General features: G+C 35.8%; 1 protein-coding gene across 5 annotated transcripts in view; it reads right to left on the bottom strand.

Annotated features, from left to right (window-relative positions):
* LOC143252465 (voltage-gated inwardly rectifying potassium channel KCNH6-like) overlaps positions 1–23,951 on the bottom strand; it is an 88,365-nt gene that overhangs the window by 18,373 nt on the left and 46,041 nt on the right. For 4 of the 5 annotated variants that reach the window (XM_076504629.1, XM_076504630.1, XM_076504633.1 and 1 more), the window contains one exon: positions 22,227–22,447. In XM_076504629.1, the coding sequence (XP_076360744.1) occupies positions 22,227–22,447 (221 nt within the window). Of the gene's footprint in view, positions 1–9,075; positions 10,135–22,226; positions 22,448–23,951 lie in introns of those variants that run through there. The other variant, XM_076504631.1, reaches the window with a different exon arrangement.

Here is a 23,951-nt window from a genome sequence, read left to right as displayed (position 1 = left end):
GTAAAATGGGTTGGCATCTGTCTGCTTCAGGTAGTATTTTAACCCACTAAACGCCAAAGTTTAAACATTTATTATACAGAGCGGCCCCAAAATAATACGATTCTACAACATGTGCAGGACAAATGAATTTTCTGACAAGAGTGGCCATTTAAGTAACAGTAGAAACACAAACCTGAAGGAGAGGGAAATAATCAATAATCCATTGTAATCGATTCACAAATCAATACCCAACTTAAGCGTAATTCACGTTTTTTTTTACACTGCTCAAATCGTTTTCTAAATTTCCAAGAAAGTTCTAATAATTAAGCCACGCCCATCACATGACGAGAAAAAAACCCTCTAGACAAACAACAATACAAACGACTAAGTTATAAAACATGTCCTACAACACCAGATCACGTTGCACCTGCATACTAATAATCAATATTTTTTAAATAAACATTTAATAAGGTGATAGAAATTACATTGTATATGGAAAAAATAAAAAAATATCTTAACAACCCCAATCCTCCAACCACACCCTCATCAGATTAATAACAGCATTTCAAATACCAATTAGTTGTGATTAAATGAGATTCAAACTTTGTGCAGTAAAAGTTCACAAGGCCTGTTTGAGAAACACTAACCAGAAGTTTTCAAAATAAAATAAAATGGCTTTTAGTGTCATTAATTAAATCAAAATAAAAGAATGAATACAATAGGTGGAGCTGTACATCTTACAAACAACGACAGAGTGTAACCATAGTTTGTTTATTTTCGTTATTTAAAGTTTCCCCTTTAAGTGGATAAAATATGTATCACGAACCACGATCGTAATAAAAGTCAGCAAAGAAGGCTGTAACTGATGTGCACAGCATTTCCAACCTTGTTTCCTTACTTGTTTTTACGATCCTCATTTGCAGGTTTTTAAAATTCCCAACTTTTTATTTATTTTGTTGATATATGATATACAATTCCGACATTAAGATATGCTTTAATTTACCTGACCAAGATATATGAAAAAAAACCTTAATAAAATTACGCCTAAGTTTGGATTTATTATACGCGATAAGTATACCAAGCATTTGAAGTTCCAACTATATAAACTATAAGTAACCCAGACATAAGTGATAAAATTCGTGACCAATTGTGGACCAATGTATATTAATATCCTCATCTAACCTGATCGTGGATCAACGTTATATTAATACCCTCGCCTGACCGGATGGTGGACCAGTGTTATACTAATACCCTCACCTGAGCTGGTTGTGGATTAGTATTATATTAATATCTTGGCCTGACCGTGTCATAAGACACCATTCTGAACACAATGACAATGATATAGAAATATGGGACATTCTGTTCTAAAACCACTTGACAGCTCAAATTAACCGCGATAGGACATATCCACTCTGATCTTAGTGGGCATAATACAGTTTCTTAAATATTATTATAATACAGTGCATCGTTCACGGTTTTTAAAACAGTATAAAATTATATCTTGTCATTCAAACTGACGGAAACACGTGAATGCCTAGAAGACAGATTAGCACCGACCATGTCACAACAGTCGATGAAGCCTACGGTAACGTTGCTATAGAAACGCCACGAAACACTTGTGTTGCTATATCTATCCATATATAAAACCATAAACTGTTCGTAGTTGTAATGGAAACTGAATCAGTTAAGATAAGTATTCACATCTAATGATAATAAAGCTACAACAATCGTTTGTTACATAGTCCAGAACTCGTCCAGTAACGAAACCTATGGTTACTAATCATAATACATTTAGAATAGTGTTTACGGCTAGCTCTAATATCATATTTAAAATTGTACCTATGGTTACTCCTCACAATAATTTTAAAATACAGGGTGTTCGGAAAGTCACTGTACACTTATATATTTCTTCAAACTTATATATTTCTGTGCACTTCAAATCAAACTTCCATAATTTCAACACGACGGTGTTCCTTACTGTGACGAGTCTTCAATGAAACACGCTAGCTTTCATAATAGATGATACTGTAATTTTGTTTCGAGCTTGTGGGTGAGAGAGGGCTACTTGTAAAAGTGTTTTTCCATTTCTATTCGAGTCCTGGGGCAAGTACACCAAGTATATCCCCCCATCCTAACCGAGTAGCAGGCCTGTGTCTGCTTGTTTAAATAGCTTTTTTTTTTTTTAATGATTGTTATGAACTTACTTATCAGGTTGTACCTTAATCTTTAATTATTCGAACCAATAATGGGACAGCCGTAAGCTTTCGGACTCCCAGCGGTGAAGTCCGGGGATTGATTCCTCACGGATAACATAGTGCACACAGCCCATTATGCAGCTATGCCTCAGACGTGCTTAACATTATATCATCTTTATGTTTATTTAAGGAAATCTTACCACAAAAGAAAATAAACTCATGACATTGCAAGCTGTGGATACTAGGATATGGTTGATAGCTGTAGCTGCTTATTGGACAATTGCTTGAGCACGATATAAAAATCGATGCACACCACGTGCAAGGTGTTCGAGTGGAAACAACGTGCTCGACGCTAGCTTGCTGCTGGAAAAAAAACTAATATAACAATTGTAATGTGAACATTCCAACGTACATACAGTACGTTGTTATAGACAATGTAAATATACGAATGATACTTCACAACAAAATAGGTAATGAAACACAAGTTTATAAATGTATTTGTAACATGAAATATAGGACATTTTTTAATTTTCCACGTCTGCTGATTGCACGGACTTTCCCGTGACGTTACTGATTAATATTAGTTTTATCTTTCTCCTATCGCTCGAATTGGCGCTTTAAAAAAACTGAAAACAATTCGATTTGAGATACAGTAAGCGGAGTTCCTGTACAGTTGGTTTAATTAAAAGATGATTCCTACGTCTGTACATAACCAGGTTGATCTAGTTAGTTTTAAGTTCAATCACAGAGTTTCTCTTCTACGTTCGACTTAAACGTTTATACCAGATAGCTTTTATCGTATAACGAAACGTTTACTGGATGCCCTCACTCTAGTAATCACTCCCAGCTAATTTCTTCAATGTATACATATAAGGCTAATGTCCGTCTGTCTGTAAAATTTCTCACAATATTCAAGTTTAACCTGCACTATTTTTCAACTTTGTAAGTGGCCCGGCATGGCCAGGTGGTTAAGGCACTCGACTTGGAAACCGATGCTGGCAGGTTCGAATCCCCGTCACACCAAACATGCTCGCACTTTCAGCCGTGGGGGCGTAATAATGTAACAGTCATTTCCACCATTCGTTGGTAAAAGAGTAATCCAAGAATTGGCGGTGGGTGGTTGAGGATGTGTTCGTCAAATATGAGTCGCAAATTCGTAAATTTTCATGTTGGTCACGATATAGATAGTGACCACCTTCCAGTTTGGTGTATCTTCAATCTCACCCCACTTAAATAAAATCATAGTGAGAGACCAACTGAACTACAAAAACTAATTGGCCAGTTTTCCAAACTATATTAAATGAAACCTTACCTTCAGAAGTACTACATATTGCCGCGGACGCATCAGATATAGATGCATACTGTCATATCATCTCTGAGTGTCTAAAACATGCAGCCAACAGTTCGATACCGAAACAAAAACACTTCACAACAACTCATTCATGGCAACCACATAAAGATATAATACACTTAATTAAAACAGACGTATACTCCGCAGACAGTACATTCAAAATCGAAACCCCACACTTAAAACTCAGATAAACACAATAAGAAATAAAATACGAAACTTAATCAGACAACAGAAACAAGAAAACTGGGACACCTTCTGTTCCGATCTAAATCATAAAACTGATCCTAAACAATTCTGGACACATTTGAAAAGATTTACAAACACAGGAACAACAAACACAGTATATCCACCACTGGAACTGGATGGAGAAACAGCATACACTAACACAGAAAAAAGCCGAGATATTTAAAAAACACCTAGAAAACACGTTCAAAACACATCATGAACCAGACATGAACAGATACTTTTATAATACAGTCACAAACTTTATTGACCAAAACAGAAGCATTTTACACCTAAATTTCCAGTCAACAATATTACACACCAAGAAAAAAACAAAAGACTGGAGCACTCATCAACTGGTAAAACATATCACTGTTACAGAAGTAGTAACTGCTATTAAAAACACAAAAAACAAAGCTCCTGGAGAAGATGTTATTCAAGCTATCCTCCTAAAACAAGGCACTCAGAGATTATATGAACACCTAACAGCGCTATTTAATCTCTCACTATCAGCTGGATATATCCCCGTTTCTTGGAAGGAAGCAATAGTATTAATGTAGCTAAATTATGGACAGCTAGCAGAGAAAGCCCTCGTGTAGCTTTGCGCGAAATTTAAAAATAAACCAACAATTTTGTAAGGAGACGTTCCTAAGAAGGTTTCCTAACAGACCCAAATGTTTTTTTAAAGAGATAAGTTAATAACAGCTTTATATTGCAACGAAATGTAAAACGGTGTAAAACAGATCTTTGGCAACTTATATTTTATAACTTTTAATTTCTAAATTGTTTCCTTAATAGAGAAATGGTACTTCTTTTCAATAATGTACTTTATTATTTTCAACGAAATTAATTTTCTTCATTGTGGTAAAGTGAATTTAATGCAGAATTTCAAAAAAAGTCTTACTTGTAGAAATCACTGTGATAGTTTAAAACAAAAGTGACTGTGCTGGAGAATCGAAACTTATGAAACGACAGTGAAATACATTATTAATGAAATATGCAAAACTAATACTACGACCAACAAGACAGAAAAAACAATTTAAATCAGTCGAAATCTGGGATGTAAGGATGAGAGAGATTTGAAGTATCGAAAAACAAGATGTATAACAGATCCATACAGAAACACCTCCATCATTGATGGTGTACTGACTGACTCACCTACATCTCGACCAGACGTGTGGTAATGACTCACTTACACCTCTCTAGTAGCAGAAATTCATTCCTTTTCATCAGGAAAATTATCATCCTTTATGAAGGATGTTTTATTCCCTAAAAGGTCTGATTAATAGAATAAAATGACAGGTTTATAATTCAATTCTTCAAGTACATAATACACTGAATTACTGGCTCAAGTGATGCTAGCATTCCTTCACATGACACTTAATGGTGTTGGAGTCAGCGTCAAACTTCTGAACATGTTAACTAGTAGGAAGACAAGTTAATCTTGGGTCTTGGATAGGGAAGTATTTTAATACGTTGATTGTTGGTGACATGAATTTAAACCTAAATTTGTAACATGCATGTGCAACTTTTGTGTAACAAAAACTCGGTTACAGAACATATGTTATTTAATTTATGTTTATTTGTTTGTTTTTGAAATTCACGCAAAGCTACACGAGGGCTATCTGCGCTAGCCGTCCTTAATTTAGCAGTGTAAGACCAGAGGGAAAGCAGCTAGTTATCACCACCCACTGCCGACTCTTGGGTTACTCTTTTACAAACGAATAGTGCGACTAACTGTCACATTATAATGCCCCCACGACTGAAAGGGCAAGCATGTTTGGTGCGACGGGGATTTGAACGCGGGACCCTCAGATTACAAGTCGAGCATCTTAAACACCTGGCCATGCCGGACCTTTTAATTTATGTATTTTGCATGATTAAATCAAGAGGAATATTAAAGGTCACAAAATACTATATATCGATGGAGAACTTTAATTGCAATACCAACAAAACTAACCTGATATTCCATAGAGAACCATTACCAATGTGTAAAACTATAATATTATTTGATGGCATCGAGTAAACAAAGACTGGTACCTATTTAATCTAGAACAGTGGAGTACAAACGTTTTAATCGTACTCTAGAACAGTGGAGTACAAACGTTTTATGATTCCCTCATCTAAACATGTGGTTTGTTGCTCCCTGTTTTTGTGTATATTTTACCTGTTCTCACTATATTACTTAATTGTATTAACACTAGTACGGTTCTTTTTAACAGTTACTCTTGTATTTAAGTTTCTACTCTCTGACATAATTTATATGATTCCATTGTCATGGTTCTAAATGATCTATTATTTCGCTTTTCCTGGAATTCAAAGAAATGAATTTCCAAGGCGAAAATCTAATGACACTAGGGATCTTTAAAGAAAAAAAAAATAAGCTCACATAACTTCATGAAGTCAATATGTGATGTGTTCGTGCGATAATTACGAATCGTTTATGCATGTGGACGTGAAATATACCTCGCCAGAATTCAACTTATTAACGAGATGTATTTGCACAGGATCCCCGAAATTGTTCTGTTTCAAGAGCAAATAAAACCAAAATTAGAAGTAACAATTATCTATTTCTTGCTTTTGAATTTCATATGTAATGTTGTAGCCTACAGAGTGCACAATTTATCACATGCCCTATTAATGACGTCATGATTGTACAAGTTACACGTGACGTCTTATGTGACGTCATTTCAGTGCATATTAACTGAATGACAAATAATACCCAACTGTGACACATCTGATGGTTATTATTTATTAACATACCACTGTATAGTGATGCGAATGGTTAAAACAGATGCCCCTTCTAGATAGCCTACGACCCCCTTTCGAGGGGAGGGAGGAGAAATTAAACAAGTCGTGGAAGTGTGTAATGAAGAGTCCTAAGAGAATCTCATTCTGTTTGAAATCATAATCATTGGACTACAAAGTGAACTATTGGACAATGGTTTCTTATGCCATGTTTGCCTACCGGTTAGAATTATTAGAGAGAATGGTAGTTATCGTTCCATCCAAATAGATGAATGATTTATCTTTGTTAAATACCCCAATTTTCATAGCTCAACTCTTTCAGAGAAGTCAACCCACATTTGTCCTCACAAAGGAGAAAATTAAGACACATGATTACAGTTTTTAAACAACTTCAACCCTAAAGAGGTAAACAGACACACATTAAATGATATTTTCTTAATATTGACATGTATTTAAAACACTTATAGGGTTACGAATTGAAAGGTCAAAGGTTCGAGACATGATAATGCGTTGAACACGAACTGGACTTTTAAACAGCGAGTACTGTAAAAGAGCGACAGTCATTCCTGAAACTATTCAAACAACCAGAGTCCATATGGCGGGGAAAACTGGTGTCTGCTGTTCTTCTAGTAGTGTTATTTCTCAACTTAAGCCTACGAAGACTTAGCCCCTCCCACACACACAAGTGATGTTCAGTTTGAAATTTGTAATTTATTTATTGATGTAAAGAGCAGATACATAAAGAGGATCCCATCTTGTTTCTCACTCCAAGACCTTAATCTTAGATGAATTATTTTTTCGGTTAAAAACAGCTCTCATCAATAATTCTAGAAAGTTCACAACATTGTGTACTACAACATTTCTCAGTTACCACCGACTCAACATCATGAACTGCAACATTTCTCAGTTACCACCGACTCAACATCATGAACCGCAACATTTCTCAGTCACCACCGACTCAACATCATGAACCGCAACATTTCTCAGTTACCACCGACTCAACATCATGAACTGCAACACTTCTCAGTTACCACCGACTCAACATCATGAATTGCAACACTTCTCAGTTACCACCGACTCAACATCATGAACTGCAATACTTCTCAGTTACCACCGACTCAACATCATGAACCGCAACATTTCTCAGTTACCACCGACTCAACATCATGAACTGCAACATTTCTCAGTTACCACCGACTCAACATCATTAACTGCAACATTTCTCAGTTACCACCGACTCAACATCGTGAACTATAGCATTTCTCAGTTACCACCGACTCAACATCGTGAACAGTAACAGTTTTTAGTTACCACTAACATAACATCGTGAAATGTAAATTTGTTACATGCATGTGCAACTTTTGTGGAACAAAAACTCGGTTACAGAACATGTGTTATTTAATTTGTGTTTATCTGTTTGTTTTTGAAATTCACGCAAAGCTACACGAGAGCTATCTGCGCTAGCCGTCCTTAATTTAGCAGTGTAAGACTAGAGGGAAAGCAGCTAGTTATCACCACCCACCGCCAATCTTGTGCTACTCTTTTACTAACGAATAGTGGAAATGACCCTTACATTATAATTCTTCCACAGCTGAAAGGGCCAGCATGTTTGGTATGACGGGGATTCGAACCCGCAACCCTCAGATTACTTAAGAACCTGGCCATGCCGGGCCCTGCCCTCATCGAATTGACTGCAGTCGAAAATCTCACCAAATCGTATAATTACTGAAATTTGAAACATTTATTGGCTGTAAGTAAAATGAACTGATTTTAAAAACCAAACTTATTTTCACTTATTTAAAGCGAAGACATAAATATGGCTGTTCATATCAAACATTACAGAATATGTTTTGAAATGTCCCTTTGCAATTTTTTCGAATGTCATAAAATATTCATCTGTAAACATATTTCATTTAATTAATTATTAAAATTATATTTCAGTTGAAGCAAGGTCATTAAAAGTCAAAGCATGTTATTAAATCATTCAAGAACTAGGTGACCTTTTTGTGTCGACGTTCCTGATAGGCACACGATGCAGATATTTTTCCTCCAATAAGAATGTAGCACAGGAAAGTGACCAACCAATCAATATCTGTTAAGCACGAAAAACAGTTCGGTATAAAAACGCTTAAAGTTTCAGTAATCTGAGTAAAAAAAAAAAAAGTCTCCCATTTTCAACATTCTACTGATTAGTAGAGTAGAAAGCTCTAAGAAAAATAAAATAATGTTATAGAATAACAGAACCATGAGTTCTTAAACATTACAAAGCGGAACACTTTTAAATATATAAATTCTGGCTTGTTTTACGAGGGGTATTTGTTGTGTTGCAGTTACAATTAAATACTCCAACTGATAAATCGCAATTTAATATTGAAATTAATCAACTAGAAAATTCGTGATCGACATATCAAACAATTGGATAATTAAATTAGTGAGAGATCAATAAGGTTTGTTCTTTATCTGACTCAAATACATACGAAAAATGAGAATCAAATAAAGCATAAATGGATATCCGATCATATTAACTACCAGGAAGGTTTCAAACATGCTCACCAGAGGGCACTACACAATTTCACGCACCTGAGGTACAACACTGCCAAGACGACTTTCCTTTCGCCGGAACTTCGCCGCAACTTCCCCCCTTACACTTGAATCCTCGGAAAACTTTTCCATCTTATTTAGAGTAACCACACTTTTCCTCGGGCGATTAAAAAACACGTGGTTAGCCCAGCCGGAATCGACAACTGACAATGGAGTTTTTTCCTCCTCGTCTCCAGGATGTTTATCCAGCTCAATTTCCTGATCCTCGTGATCCAGTTTCTTGTCTGCACTTGGTTGCGTCCAACCTAAAGCAGGACGCTTGTGATCTGTGCCGACGTCTCCTTTACCAGGTACGTCATTTCCAGTCACTTGGTTCACAAGTTTATCTTTGTTGTTCTGAATTTTTTTATTTTTCTGGTCATAATGTTCATAATTATACTGATGATCACAGATTGTTGGTTTCGAATAAACCGTTCGAACCTTCTTCTCTGAATCTAAAATTTCGCGTTTTCCTTCATCACTGTAATTGTCCTGGTCACCCTCCCGATTCTCTGTGTTCTCAAGACTTTCAAAACATATCAATTTATCGTCATCTTCAAGACCCAGAGAAACCTTTTCACAGTCCTGGAGAGATGATTTACATGTTTCCTTATTAATCACATTTAAAATTTTCTCTTCTGGTTCCAACATATTTCTCTCGTCTTCTGAACTAAATGATCTATTTAAACTAACCGAAGACATTATATTCGACTATTTCATGACTTACTTTAGACTGGAGGTTTTTCTCTGGAATACTATTGGTGTTTAACGCAGAATCTCTGTCGCATTCCTTTTTAAACACCTCACATTCGAAGCTGCTTTCGTTTCCACGCTCATCCAGAGAATGTGCCTCTTCGCGCGTTCTTAAACACTCGTCAGTTTTGCTAGACATTATTAAACATACATTTCTTCTGCGTCTCTGACAACCACTACACGCGTGTGACTCTCCCAGTCATAAAGACGTTACAGAACACGTTTCACATCTGTAATATCCTGCACTCTCGGTAGGTAAATCTGAAACACACTTAAAGTAGAAACCTTCTCTACGCACGCAGTTCTTCATTATGTAAATATATCAGTCCAGGTGGCAGCACAGGTGTACTTGACGTGAGCTGCACGCCCCCAAGAACATGAATAGATGCTTTGTGGATAACGTTATTCTATTTACTGTAACAAATGGATTCGTTTAGTGACAGAAATTGGTTTTTCATTGTGAACGAGGGGGACGGGGAACGGATGCACAGAAACATTATTATTACTAAAACACTTGCCTATACTTCGGTCTACTTGATTCTAAAACTATCAAGATACTGAGTAATAAACAAATTGTTAAAGCACTGTTTTCTATCATAGACCAACTGTAAACAAAGAAAAATGAAGTCTGGATTTATTTACGTTATTTAACAAACATTTGCTAAAATATAAAGAAAATTCTCAAATACGCACTATATATTCGTGTTTTAGGGCGGTAGGTTTCGTATTACCTGTAGGGGATCTAGATAGAATTAATGTCTTGAAAACAAGAAATACAACCGCCAACATATACAGTCATGTGGAAAAGTTAGGACACCCTATGAAAGCCTGTGTATTTTTGTAACATTTTTGGATATATTGTTTGTTTGTTTGTTTTGGAATTTCGCACAAAGCTACTCGAGGGCTATCTGTGCTAGCCGTCCCTAATTTAGCAGTGTAAGACCAGAGGGAAGGCAGCTAGTCATCACCACCCACCGCCAACTCTTGGGCTACTATTTTACCAACGAATAGTGGGATTGACCGTAATATTATACACTCCCACGGATGGGAGGGCGAGCATGTTTAGTGTGACGGTGATTGGAACCCGCGACCATCGGATTACAAGTCGCACGCCTTACGCGCTTGGCCATGCCAGGCTTTTGGATATATAGATATTTAATCTCAATTTCAACGATACTGAAAGATTATAGGAATATAACTAAACATCGGATTACAAGTCGCACGCCTTACGCGCTTGGCCATGCCAGGCTTTTGGATATATAGATATTTAATCTCAATTTCAACGATACTGAAAGATTATAGGAATATAACTAAACAATTAAAACTGAAGAAAAGACTAAGATCTTCTGTACATGTAATTCTACAAAAATGCATATTCTAACTGAGGAAAAAGTTAGGACACCCTACCCCCTAATAACTAGTGTTATCCCCTTTGGCTGAAATAACTTCAGTGAGACGCTTCTTGTAACCATCTACCAGTCTTTGACATCGGTCTGAAGAAAGTTTGCCCCACTCCTCAATGCAGAATTCTTTCAACTGTGAAATGTTCGAGGGGTTTCTTGCATGTACAGCCCGTTTCAAGTCACCCCACAGCATCTCAATGGGATTGAGATCTGGGCTTTGACTCGGCCATTCCAGGACTCTCCATTTCTTAGTTTTCAGCCAGTCCTTGGTGAATTTACTGGTGTGTTTTGGATCATTGTCGTGTTACAGGGTTCAGTTCCGCTTCAGCTTTAATTTTCGTGCAGATGGTCTCAAGCACTCTCTGATACACAGTAGAATGCATGGTGGATTCTATGATTGTGAGCTGTCCAGGTCCTGCTGCAGCAAAGCAGCCCCAAACCATGACACTTCCATCTCCATGCTTCACAGTTGGTATGAGGTTCTTTTCCTGGAATGCTGCATTTGGTTTACGCCAAACATGTCCTCTGTTCTGGTGTCAAAATAATTCAATTTTGGACTCATCTGTCCAAAAAACATTATTCCAGAAGTCCTGTTCTTTGTCTACATTCTCTCTGTCAAACGTCAGTCTGGCCTTGATGTTTCTCTTAGAGTGCAAAGGGTTCCTCCTTGCACACCTCCCATGCAAGTTAAACTTGTACAGTCTCTTTCTGATTGTAGAGGCATGCACTTTCACATCAACAGCAGCCAGAGCCTGCTGTAGGTCCTATGATGACATGTTAGTGTGTTTGGAGACCTCTTTTAGCATCTTGCGGTCTGCTCTCGGGGTGAACTTGCTTGGACGACCCGTCCTGGGTATGTTGGCAGTTGTTTTGAAAAGGGCCAGGCATGGCCAAGTGTGTTAAGGCGTGCGACTCGTAATCTGAGGGTCGCGGGTTCGCATCCCCGTCGCGCCAAACATGCTCGTCCTTTCAGCCGTGGGGGTGTTATAATGTTATGGTCTATCCCACTATTCGTTGGTAAAAGAGTAGCCCAAGAGTTGGCGGTGAGTGGTGATGACTAGTTGCCTTCTCTCTAGTCTTACACTGCTAAATTAGAGATGGCTAGCACAGATAGCCCTCGAGTAGCTTTGTGCGAATTCAAAAACAAACAAACAAATAATGTTTTGAAAGTCCTCCACTTGTTGATTATTTTCCGGACAATGGAATGGCTGATTTCAAAATCTTTTGGGATCTTTTTAAATCCCTTACCAGACTCATAAGCTGCTACATTTTTCTTTCTGAAGGCCTCAGACAGCTCTTTTGCTCTCACCATGGTGCTCACTGTCACTTCAACAGTCAGGAGCACACCAAACAAAATGTCTGAGGTTTAAATTGGGCAAACCTCATTCAAAATGCTGAGTAACGACCTTCTAATCATGTGCACCTAGTGTGATACACCTGTGTGTGAGTTGAGCCATTTTAAGTGGGAATAAATGTGGGGGTGTCCTAACTTTTACCTCAGTTAGAATATGCATTTTTTCTAGAATTACATTTACAGAAGATCTTGAAAAGTCTTTTATTCAGTTTTAATTGTTTAGTTATATTCCTATAATCTTTCAGTATTGTTAAAATTGAGATTAAATATCTATATATCCAAATACGTTACAAAAATACACAGGCTTTCATAGGGTGTCCTAACTTTTTCACATGACTGTATATGAAATATTATTGTATTAATATTGCGATCCAGAATTTGGCAAAGTTAAGGCACTTTAAAACAAATTTACACACGAGTACATCGAAAGCATTCCTCATTAAATGATAATAAATTAACCAGCAGTTACAAAGCCTTGGAACAAAGCTCAGCAAAGAAGAACCTTTAATTTACATTACAAGCCATATATAACTTTTTGTAAATATTTTAAAATGGCAAGATCAGGACTGTAGTTATCTACAAAAATCACACATAGAAGCAATAATTAAAGGAATACTGAAGCTCGGGTTTCAGTATCAGTGGTATTCATGACGCCGCTGATCCATACGATTGTGTAGAGTTTTTCAAGGGAGGTTTAATAATTAGTGTGTTGGGCTGCGTATCGAAGGGTCCGTCTTACATACCTTGTACTTCTAGTAGTGAGCTAGTTATAAAAACGTTATTCGGTTCAAAAAGCCGGACAAAGCCGCGTGCCGCTGATTGGCGTCTTTCTTTTGGTTCAAAGATTCAAAACAAAGAATAGTTAGAGCGAATTTCTAGAAGTCTCTGTTATATTTAATAAGTCCACATAAGATGTTGTTAGGAGTATCTAGTATAGCTAATTTGTCCACGTAACCCATATTTCGTTATAGAAAATCCTAAAACAAAATTACTTAACGAGTAAAATATTAATTACAACAAATGGTTTCTTGAATAAAGGTTCAAACTTTGAACTATGAGCACATATCCAAACATCAAACCTTTTATGGGAATTCATTTAATCTCAGAGTACGTAAACTAAATAAACCCAATGCTGAGTTTATAAGAAACCCATATGCGATTAAATGAGAACAAAGTCCAGTTATTATAGGCCCGACATGGCCAGGTGGTTAAGGCACTCAACTCGTAAACTGAGGGTCGCGGGTTCGAATTCCCGTCACACCAAACATGCTCGCCCTTTCAGCCCTGGGGGTGATATAATGTGATGGTCAATCCCACTATTCGTTGGTAAAGGAGTACCCCAAGAGTTGGTGGTGGGTGGTGATGACTAGCTACCTTCCCTCTAGTCTTACACTGCTAAATTAGGGACGACTAGCGCAGACAGCCATCGAGTAGTTTACTCATTTTTTGGAGAGGCCAACCTTATACCCAGCTCTACCCTTGGTGAAAGTCCCATAGATCTAGTGATAATCTACAAGTAAAGGTGAACTCTCAGCCCATAATGGGCTTTCTTCTTCAAGCTCTTCTGGTTCACTTAAAACATCCAACAAAACCTTTAAAATAAAACATTTAAAGTAGACTGCACTCTTCTGTCCCTTTTTCTTTTGCCAACGTGGAAAACACGCAAAAATTGGTTTAAAAGAAACAAAACCTTTACAAGAAAGTTTTTTGCAAGATAGTGGAAGGAAATTGGAAATGAGGATGTGTTGAAGTTGAGTAGAAAAACATGGCAGAAATGAAAAAGTTATGCCATTTTTTTATTCAGAGCAGCCAATTTCACAGTAGAGATGTGGTCAAGATTTCTACTGTTTAAATTTGGTAATTTAATGCATGAAATTTAATAATAATAATTCCTGAATTTTGCTACTATAAAAAAATTCTAAAAATATTCTAATTATGAAATACTTCTCTAATTCAGTCTTAAGCGATTATTCTAGTCCTAGTATAAACCGCAAGTTAAATAGTGTAAATCAGGAAAGACTATGAAACTTAAACAGCAGCTGGATATATACTACTGCATATACTACAGGAAATATACCAAAGTGTGAGAAAATTTATTTACAGTTTTTGACTTGTAGAATTTTGTTGTAGTTGAAGATTTCAGCGAACTTGTGTATTTACAATAGCTGCTACATTAACAATACACGGGTATTCTATAACATATTTCTATGTTTTAATACATGGGTTGTTTGATAAAAATTTGGTTAACTTTCGAACTCCTGAGTTTGTATGATTTGTACTGGCCCAAATCGTTTAGAACACAAAGTTTTCCTTGATATTTGATAGTTATCACGGCGCTATGGCTTAATATGTATAGCGGTTATGCGATGAATGTTTCTATTCCGATTATTATTCTCAGCTCTGTCTTTCTTCGATCGGCAAAGCTGGATAATATGTCTCAGTTTCAAGAAACACATTCACATTTATTACCAACTTGCTATAATGTATAACGTAGACGTACTGATGCACATCTAGATCTACTGTTTATTACCAGCTTGCTGGTACCGGTGGTTAATCATAGATAAGCTATAATGTAGACCTACTGTTTATTACCAACTTGCTGGTACCGGTGGTTAATCATAGATAAGCTGTAATGTAGGTGTACTGATGCACAACTAGACCAACTGTTTATTAACAACTTGCTGGTACCGGTGGTTAATCGATAATGTGGAAGTATTCAAGCATCGCTAGACCTACAAATTACGAAACACGCAACTTTTCGTTACCCTAATCCAGACATAGAAATCAATGGTTGATAACAATCAAAATACTTGTATATATATTTACAAGAGCAACAAACAAGTGCTCTTCGTACAGAAATTCACAAGCTGAAGAATTACAAACAACCACTGGACACTGTCTACAAAAGTACATGAATATAGAAAACAGTTGAATGCTGAAACAGTGACAACTAGTAACCGAACGTAAAGTTCAAACTATTTCCCGCAGTGTTTTCTCAGTAGTTAATCAGAAGTGTACAAAAAATAAATCAATCTTCGCCATCCAACATTTAGGTCTATGAACAAAGATACTCTTTTATCTATTTGTTCTCGAGTTTTTCGAAATCCGAATTTGTTACCATTATGATTAAAGTGGTTGACATTCGGCGTGAATGTGACCACTGAGCCATATTTACCAAAATTTAATCAACTGAGCCAAGGAGGACATTCAACGTCTGTACAGATTTTGATTAAACATAGACCAATAAAAGCAATATCTTCACAGTTAGACGAGGTTTATAGAAAACAGTTAAATAGTATTAATAAACTACTGAATACTGTTTTTGAAGCAATAAACAATTACAGCCAACTGTTAAATACAACTATGGTTGAACATCGCTATTAAAACAATGGAAGAAAATTGTTACGCGAATTTTTATAATCTTTAAACCTCGACAGTGTCCACAAAACCACGTTATTTATTACTGTGGAATATTAGTAATAAAACAGGAAGTTAAATAACAGGGTGTTTGAAAATACTTCCATACTAGAATTCTCTGTCCCGAGAGCTGATTCTAATAAATAATAAAACAAAACAATTCTATTCTTGTTTGAATTAGTCCTTATTAGATATGTTGAAGTACCATTAAAACCATGTTATAAGAAACGTATATATCTAAATACAGATTTGGGAAAGAAGCATTGATTTTGTTAACAGCTAGCGTTCTTTCTACTAATACAGACTTGTTTGTTTGGTTTTAAATTTCACGCAAAGTTATCAATAATTTAGCAGTGTAAGGCTAGAAGGAAGGCAGCTATTCATCATCACCCACCACCAAATCTTAAGACTACTCTTTTATCAACGAATAGTGGGATCGAAGTTTACAAATATATTATTACACTTACTACGAAATTATTTTTAAAAGTACACATTACTGTTATAGACTGGCCAGCTGTGGTATTAACTACTATTAAATATATTTAATCAAAACTAACTGCTAACAACTGATGTTGGCGTGTTCTATAAATGTTTAATCAATAGTAATGTTACTTTAAGTTCAGAGTTGGTTAAATATTTAATGTAGTAATATATGGAGGTTAGTTTTTACTATAATTTTATTGCAGATATGAGTTTACATTCTTAGATTAGTATATGAATTTAGGATGGATCTAAATTTTTATATCTCGCTGAATCTTGTGAAATATTATTGGGTTTACGGCCGAAAATACTGTGAATAGCATGGGAGATCCACTGATTTAAATACGACGTTCTAATATCTATAATTAAGAACGTAATAGAAATATATGTAATTAGTTATAGTCAACTAGACTGAATTCTAATTGAACAGATAGCTTGATCTGATCGAAAGTTAATACCGACAACAATACAACAGAAGAAGTAAAATACATATTTTAAGATCTAGACTTCTATTATATCTTTACATAAATTGAAATCTAAAAAATTCGAACACAATTTCCCCGTCACACCAAACATGCTCACCCTTTCACCCGTGAGGGCGTTATAATGTGACGGTCAAACCCACTATTCGTTGGTAAAAGATTAGTCTTAGAGTTGGCGGTGAGTAGTGATGATTAGTTGCCTTCTCTCTAGTCTTACACTGTTAAATTAGGGATGGCTAGCGCAAACAGTCCTCGTGTAGCTTTGCGCAAAATTCAAAACAAACAAACACATTTATAAATTAATTCAACTGGAAGGCTATCTCTAGCAGGATGATATTTTCAAATAACCTGTCGTGTTTTTTACTTTATTTGTGAGCGTTTATGTGGGTAATAAAGTTTATTAAGCTAACATAAAAAGTTGTTTGGTAATGTTTTTAGAACCCCTAAGAGCACTAAGCAGTTTCAAGGTGAAGTTAAGAGCGCCATCTATTGCGACTTATTAACATCAACACCATAACTTGGAAAAAATCTCAAAAGTGAAATAATGATAAAAAGGCACTATATGTAAACGACGATATAACCTGCTAATACTTCACTACGCTCTGAATTACATGTTCGGTACTTTTACATCTATCAAACTTCATATCATATACACTGACAGATGTTTTCTCTACTAGGATGACCTGTGTTCTGATTGTCTCTGTCCCTCCAGGAAAAACTCTTACCACCAGCTAATCATCACTTGAGCTTGTATGTCTGTCACTTTCCAGTTGGCGATTCTAGTCACGTGAATCTTCCAGTTGGCAATCCCAGTCATGTTGACTTTCCAGTTGGTGATCCCAGTCACGTGAATCTTCCACTTGACGACCTTAGTCAAATGGATCTTCCAATACCAAATTTACCTAGTTTTATATAACTGTATGGCTGAAGGATTCTTAAATTTTAAACTTTCTACACTTGTGAGTGGTAAGAGCCTTTCTTCATAGGCGGAAGTGAAGTCATCCCATGAAATATGAAGAAGGAAGTTGACTAGGATGATGGAGGGGTGATGTCATCAAAGGTGAGAAGCCATAGTTCCAAAATTTATCACCATAGAACGCTTTGTTAGGGACGCGTTGCTATTCGCCATTAAGTTAAAACTAGTCACCAGAGAGTGTGTTGTTGGAGATGTGTTGCTAGACCGCCATGACAGTCGGCCATGACGGATTATTAGTGAAATACCAATATTATTATTATTATTACGAAGGTATAGAACCTTTTTACAAGTCGCCAAGACTCGCACAATACATGCCTCATGATGTCGATATTTAATTCATTTTTATAAGATGCTTAACTCTAATTAATTAAATCACTTAAAACTATTTAGTTAAATCATTTATAACTAAATAATCCTAAAAGGGATGCCTAACACTAATTGATCAATTAATTATCATGAAAAAGAATGATATTTTTATCAAACTTACTCTTTTAATTATCAATCAAGTGTTTTTCAATGACACGATATAATCACTTAAAGTAACATGATTCACAATTATATGCATTTTTACCACACATACAATACGTAACTAAGTTTAAATCACTAAAAAATGGTGATTTCCTTGTCATTAATTACTCCTACAAGGGCAGTATGATAATTAAAACCTACTCAGTCAAGTGATTAGAGTTTCAGTACGAAATTATTATATTTATTATCCTATATGACGCATACAATACATGATTATATGTTTAAATCATCCTAAAAAGGGCAATATGGTAATAATTAAAAGTTTTACTTTAACAACAATTTAAATTACCAATAAAACGTTTATTACGAAATAACACTTTTACTAATTTCTGACAAAATATTTACACGTTACTTCATTTCATGCTTTACAAAAACAGAGTCTTCAAATGGACATTAACTTTTCTTGCTATTATTCAGTTACTAAATCAAGAGATTAAACATTTTTTATGCAAAATTATAACATTTCCTGTCCTGAAAGGCCTATATCTTACTCAATCCAATACATGCAATACATGGTTATATGTTTAAATCGTCCTGAAAGGGTTTATAACTTATTCAGTCCAATGCATGGCTATATGTTTAAATCGTCCTGAAAGGGTTTATAACTTACTCAGTCCAATACATGGCTATGTGTTTAGATCGTCCTAAAAACTGTTTAATAGCTTATACAACATTTTAAATTGTAAATAATTTGTGACAAAATAATTTACACGTTTTACATAGATGAAATTTCACATGTGTAATTACTAGATTTAACTCTGTTAAAATTCAGTATCTGTACTAAGAATAATAAATTACTGATTTACTGTATTCGTTCATTCTCTGTACTGCCGTTTATAATCTACAAACACATGAAATTTGTACAAGTATGGAATATGTTTCTAAACCGTTCATAGCGTCTTTCAGACATTGTTATGTAGAACACCTAACGTTTCACAAACCATACAGTTAAATAAACAATATTCTGATTATTTATAAATATTTAGAATACCATTACTTCCAGAATGTGTATTATAAAAAAATTTCTACATGTTGTTTTTATTATAAATTCATAAAACTAATGAACCCATATCTCATGTCAAATTAAAATACATGTATATAAACAACATATTGTCAAACTTAAATCTTTCACCTTCGAGATACTGACTTCACCAACACACACACATGATTATCAAAGCTAAAGTCTAAATTTAAAATACTAATAACAAATTGCACACACAACTATAAAGAACAGACACAAACAGTGTGGACACTGACGTCAAGACAAGAATATTTGGAAGAGTGGTGGTGGTCACATGTACAGTGTAGGGCTGTGTGATATTTTAACCTACCGTCGATGGCCTTTAATCACATTAAAAAATTACATGTTACCTTCTACATCTTTCAAAACTTTACGTACATTAAACTCAGTTGTTTTTCAAATACACAAAACATGATATTAAAATTCTTTGATTATTTTGCTTTATAGAAAAATTAGAAAATAGTACTCTGTGATTATATCTAAAACTCACGTTGTTTCCAAAAAACTCGATAGTTTTTCAGTACATTTATAGTAAAATAAAAGTCTTATTTTACTTAAATATAACTGATTTACATATAAATGTGCGACATTTATATAACATAGTATAACAATCACCAGTTCATAACTATTGAACTACACAATATATGATTCGTGAATAGTTATATAAATAAACATTCTATAAAATATTGCTTCTAATAATAACTATATTTGTGCTATATAAACTATTTAAATCATAACACTGAAACAGTTGTATGTATCTAACAGTCAGTGACAGAACACGCATAGAAAGTTTCAAATCAAACACTCCTTCAGCTATATGGTTTTATCCAACGAGGTAAATTTGGTATTGGGAAATCCACTTGACTAGGATCACCAAAAGAAAAATCCACATTATTAGGATCATCAACTAGAAAATCCAAATAACTAGGATCATGAACTGCAAGGTACAGTTTACTAGAATCATCAATTAGAAAATGATTAGATTACCAACTAGGAGATCTACATGATTAGAAACAAAACGTATGTTTCACCATCAACAAGACATTTCCTTATGCCTATATATGGTTTTCTCTCTACATATTATTACGTTATTATAATGTGCTTCCATACTCAAGTTTACACACCTTGGCTTTTTGTATAACTTGGCTTTCTTGTAAATTTTAAGTCATCTTATGGCCGGTCCCTTTAAAATTTCTATGAAAGGGAGCCCAATACCACCCTGATGAGTCATTTTTTTTAACTGCTTCCACCCCTACAGAGTAGTGCATGTCTGTCAGTCATTAATGTACACTAAAATGACGTCACATAAGGGACACTTAAAATTTCAGTTTCTACTATCATGACGTCATTAAAACGTGCATATGCTATGACGAGGAGAATTATGTATTCCGTAACTACAACACAGCAGGACATACAAACTTCAAAAGCAAGAAATAAAAATATTTGTTACTCTTAACTTTGGTCTTATTTGCTCTTGGAGACTAACACTACGTGAATCACCTCTTGGTGTAGCTGATCAAGTAATGAAAATTAACACTACGTGAGTCATAACTTAATGTAGCTGATCCAGTAACTGGTACTAACACTATGTGGGTCACCTCTTGGTGTAGCTGATCAAGTAATGAAAATTAACACTACGTGAGTCATAACTTAATGTAGCTGATCCAGTAACTGGTACTAACACTATGTGGGTCACCTCTTGGTGTAGCTGATGCAGTGGTTGGAACTGATACTACATGATACACAGTTTGGTAAAGTTGATTCAGTAACTGGTACTAACACTAGGCGAGTCACAACTTGGTGTAAGTGATCCAGTAACTTTTATTAATACTACGTGAGTCACAGCTTGGTGTAAGTGATCCAGTAACTTTTATTAATACTACGTGAGTCACAGTTTGATAGAGCTGGTCAAGTAACTGGTACTAACACAAGATGAGTCACAGCTTGGTGTAGCTGATCCATAATTTTTAACAAAACGTCAGTCACAGTTTGATAGAGCGGGCGAAGTAACTGGTATTAACACCACACGAGCCACCACTTGGTGTAGTTGATTCAGTAACTGAAACTAACACAACACGTGAATCACGGCTTGGTGTAGTTAAAGGCCGTGATTTAGGATTTGCGGTATATATAACAAAAACACAATTTAAAAAAAGTAAAATTATAATGAAAAATCTTTGGTTTTCTGATAGCAGACTGCAAGAAACAAACTGTAGAGACAACAGCGAGTTAATATACAATACGTGACGTACAAAAGGTAAACATTGTTTGGTCCTGTGAGCTTTTTGATACTTGAGGGATGGTAATTTTTGTATTAAGTAAAAAAATCTACGTTTTCTGAAAATGTCTATAGCATATTAATTGAAATATCCACGGACAAGTATTATTACCTCCTGGTAATGTGCGATGAACAAAATACAGATACGGTTTTAACACGTGTCGTTTTACGAAAACCAAATAATAAAAGTCCACTTAATTGCTACATCCTTTATTTTTAATGTGGTATTAGCATACCCATACCAATGCATAACAAACAGCTAGACCTGAAAACCTAACAACCTATAGTAATATGGAACTTCATTCCATACTGCTATAGAAACTGGATAGCCAGTCTAAATTTAAAGTTACGAAACACGTAATATCGTCATTTCTACTTTACTGCGTATTCTTATAGTATTTCAAGTAACACAATACTATGGATTTATCTCTGTAAAAAATATTCTCCAAGAAATATTACCTGTGCTACTTTTTCTCCAACATGGTGTTTGCTGTGGGTCTGCATTTCTCTCAGAAACTTAGACGTCGTTGAAGAGTGGCTGTTTTCTTTTGTGGCGTTCTTTTCTAAAATCATGTTACTTAGAGAAGGTGACCACATGCACTGTTGGCGATCACGATGTCTGGATAAGTCCGAGTCTGAAGAGGCATTGGGCAGGGGCTTACTTGGACTGCTCACAGTAACTGTAAGGAAATCGTCCAAGATTATAGAGACAAGCCACAAAGAAGTTGAACATCCTATTTTAAGGACTCGTGTCATCATTACTGAAATTATAAAATCAAGGTTCAGATATTTATACCATAAGTTGCTGTTTTGAATTAAGCACAAAGCTACACAATGGACTATCTGTGGATTGCCCACCGCGGGTATCGAAACCCGGATTTTAGCGTTGTAAGTCTGCAGACATACCGCTGAGCCACTGGGGAGCTATCCCAGAAGTAAAATGCTGATTTGTAAGTATTGTCCAGGAAGTAAACGAGCTGATTGTAAATATACTTTCCGTTGATGAAGACAAAGCGACAAGCCTTACCTTCGATGTTTCTAAATAAGGACATCTCACGCTCAGACGATATTTCTCGTCTGCATTGAGATAGAAAACAAACTGAAGCAGAACCAATCTCAGAACGGCTACAAGCTGAGATTATTATTGCATGAACCAGTTTTACAGTGTCTATAAGAACAATTACTGTGCTTACTGATTCTATAATGAGTATAAACAAACTACCTTGGTATAAACCAACTACTATCAGCATGAACCAGTTTCACGATGATTACAGCTACATACTACTATCAGCATGAACCAGTTTCACGATGATTACAGCCACAGACTACTATCAGCATGAACCAGTTTCACGATGACTACAGCCACAGACTACTATCAGCATGAACCAGTTTCACGATGATTACAGCCACAGACTACTATCAGCATGAACCAGTTTCACGATGATTACAGCTACAGACTACTATCAGCATGAACCAGTTTCACGATGATTACAGCTACAGACTACTATCAGCATGAACCAGTTTCACGATGACTACAGCCACAGACTACTATCAGCATGAACCAGTTTCACGATGACTACAGCCACAGACTACTATCAGCATGAACCAGTTTCACGATGACTACAGCCACAGACTACTATCAGCATGAACCAGTTTCACGATGACTACAGCCACAGACTACTATCAGCATGAACCAGTTTCACGATGATTACAGCTACAGACTACTATCAGCATGAACCAGTTTCACGATGACTACAGCCACAGACTACTATCAGCATGAACCAGTTTCACGATGATTACAGCTACAGACTACTATCAGCATGAACCAGTTTCACGATGACTACAGCCACAGACTACTATCAGCATGAACTAGTTTCACGATGATTACAGCTACAGACTACTATCAGCATGAACCAGTTTCACGATGACTACAGCCACAGACTACTATCAGCATGAACCAGTTTCACGATGATTACAGCTACAGACTACTATCAGCATGAACCAGTTTCACGATGACTACAGCCACAGACTACTATCAGCATGAACCAGTTTCACGATGACTACAGCCACAGACTACTATCAGCATGAACCAGTTTCACGATGGCTACAGCCATAGACTACTATCAGCATGAACCAGTTTCACGATGATTACAGCTACAGACTACTATCAGCATGAACCAGTTT

This window comes from Tachypleus tridentatus, chromosome 6 (genome assembly GCF_004210375.1).
Source record: "Tachypleus tridentatus isolate NWPU-2018 chromosome 6, ASM421037v1, whole genome shotgun sequence".
Lineage (NCBI taxonomy): Eukaryota > Metazoa > Arthropoda > Merostomata > Xiphosura > Limulidae > Tachypleus > Tachypleus tridentatus.
The sequence above is the reverse complement of the archived record's forward strand: the minus strand, read 5'-3'. Positions and strand labels throughout refer to the sequence as shown.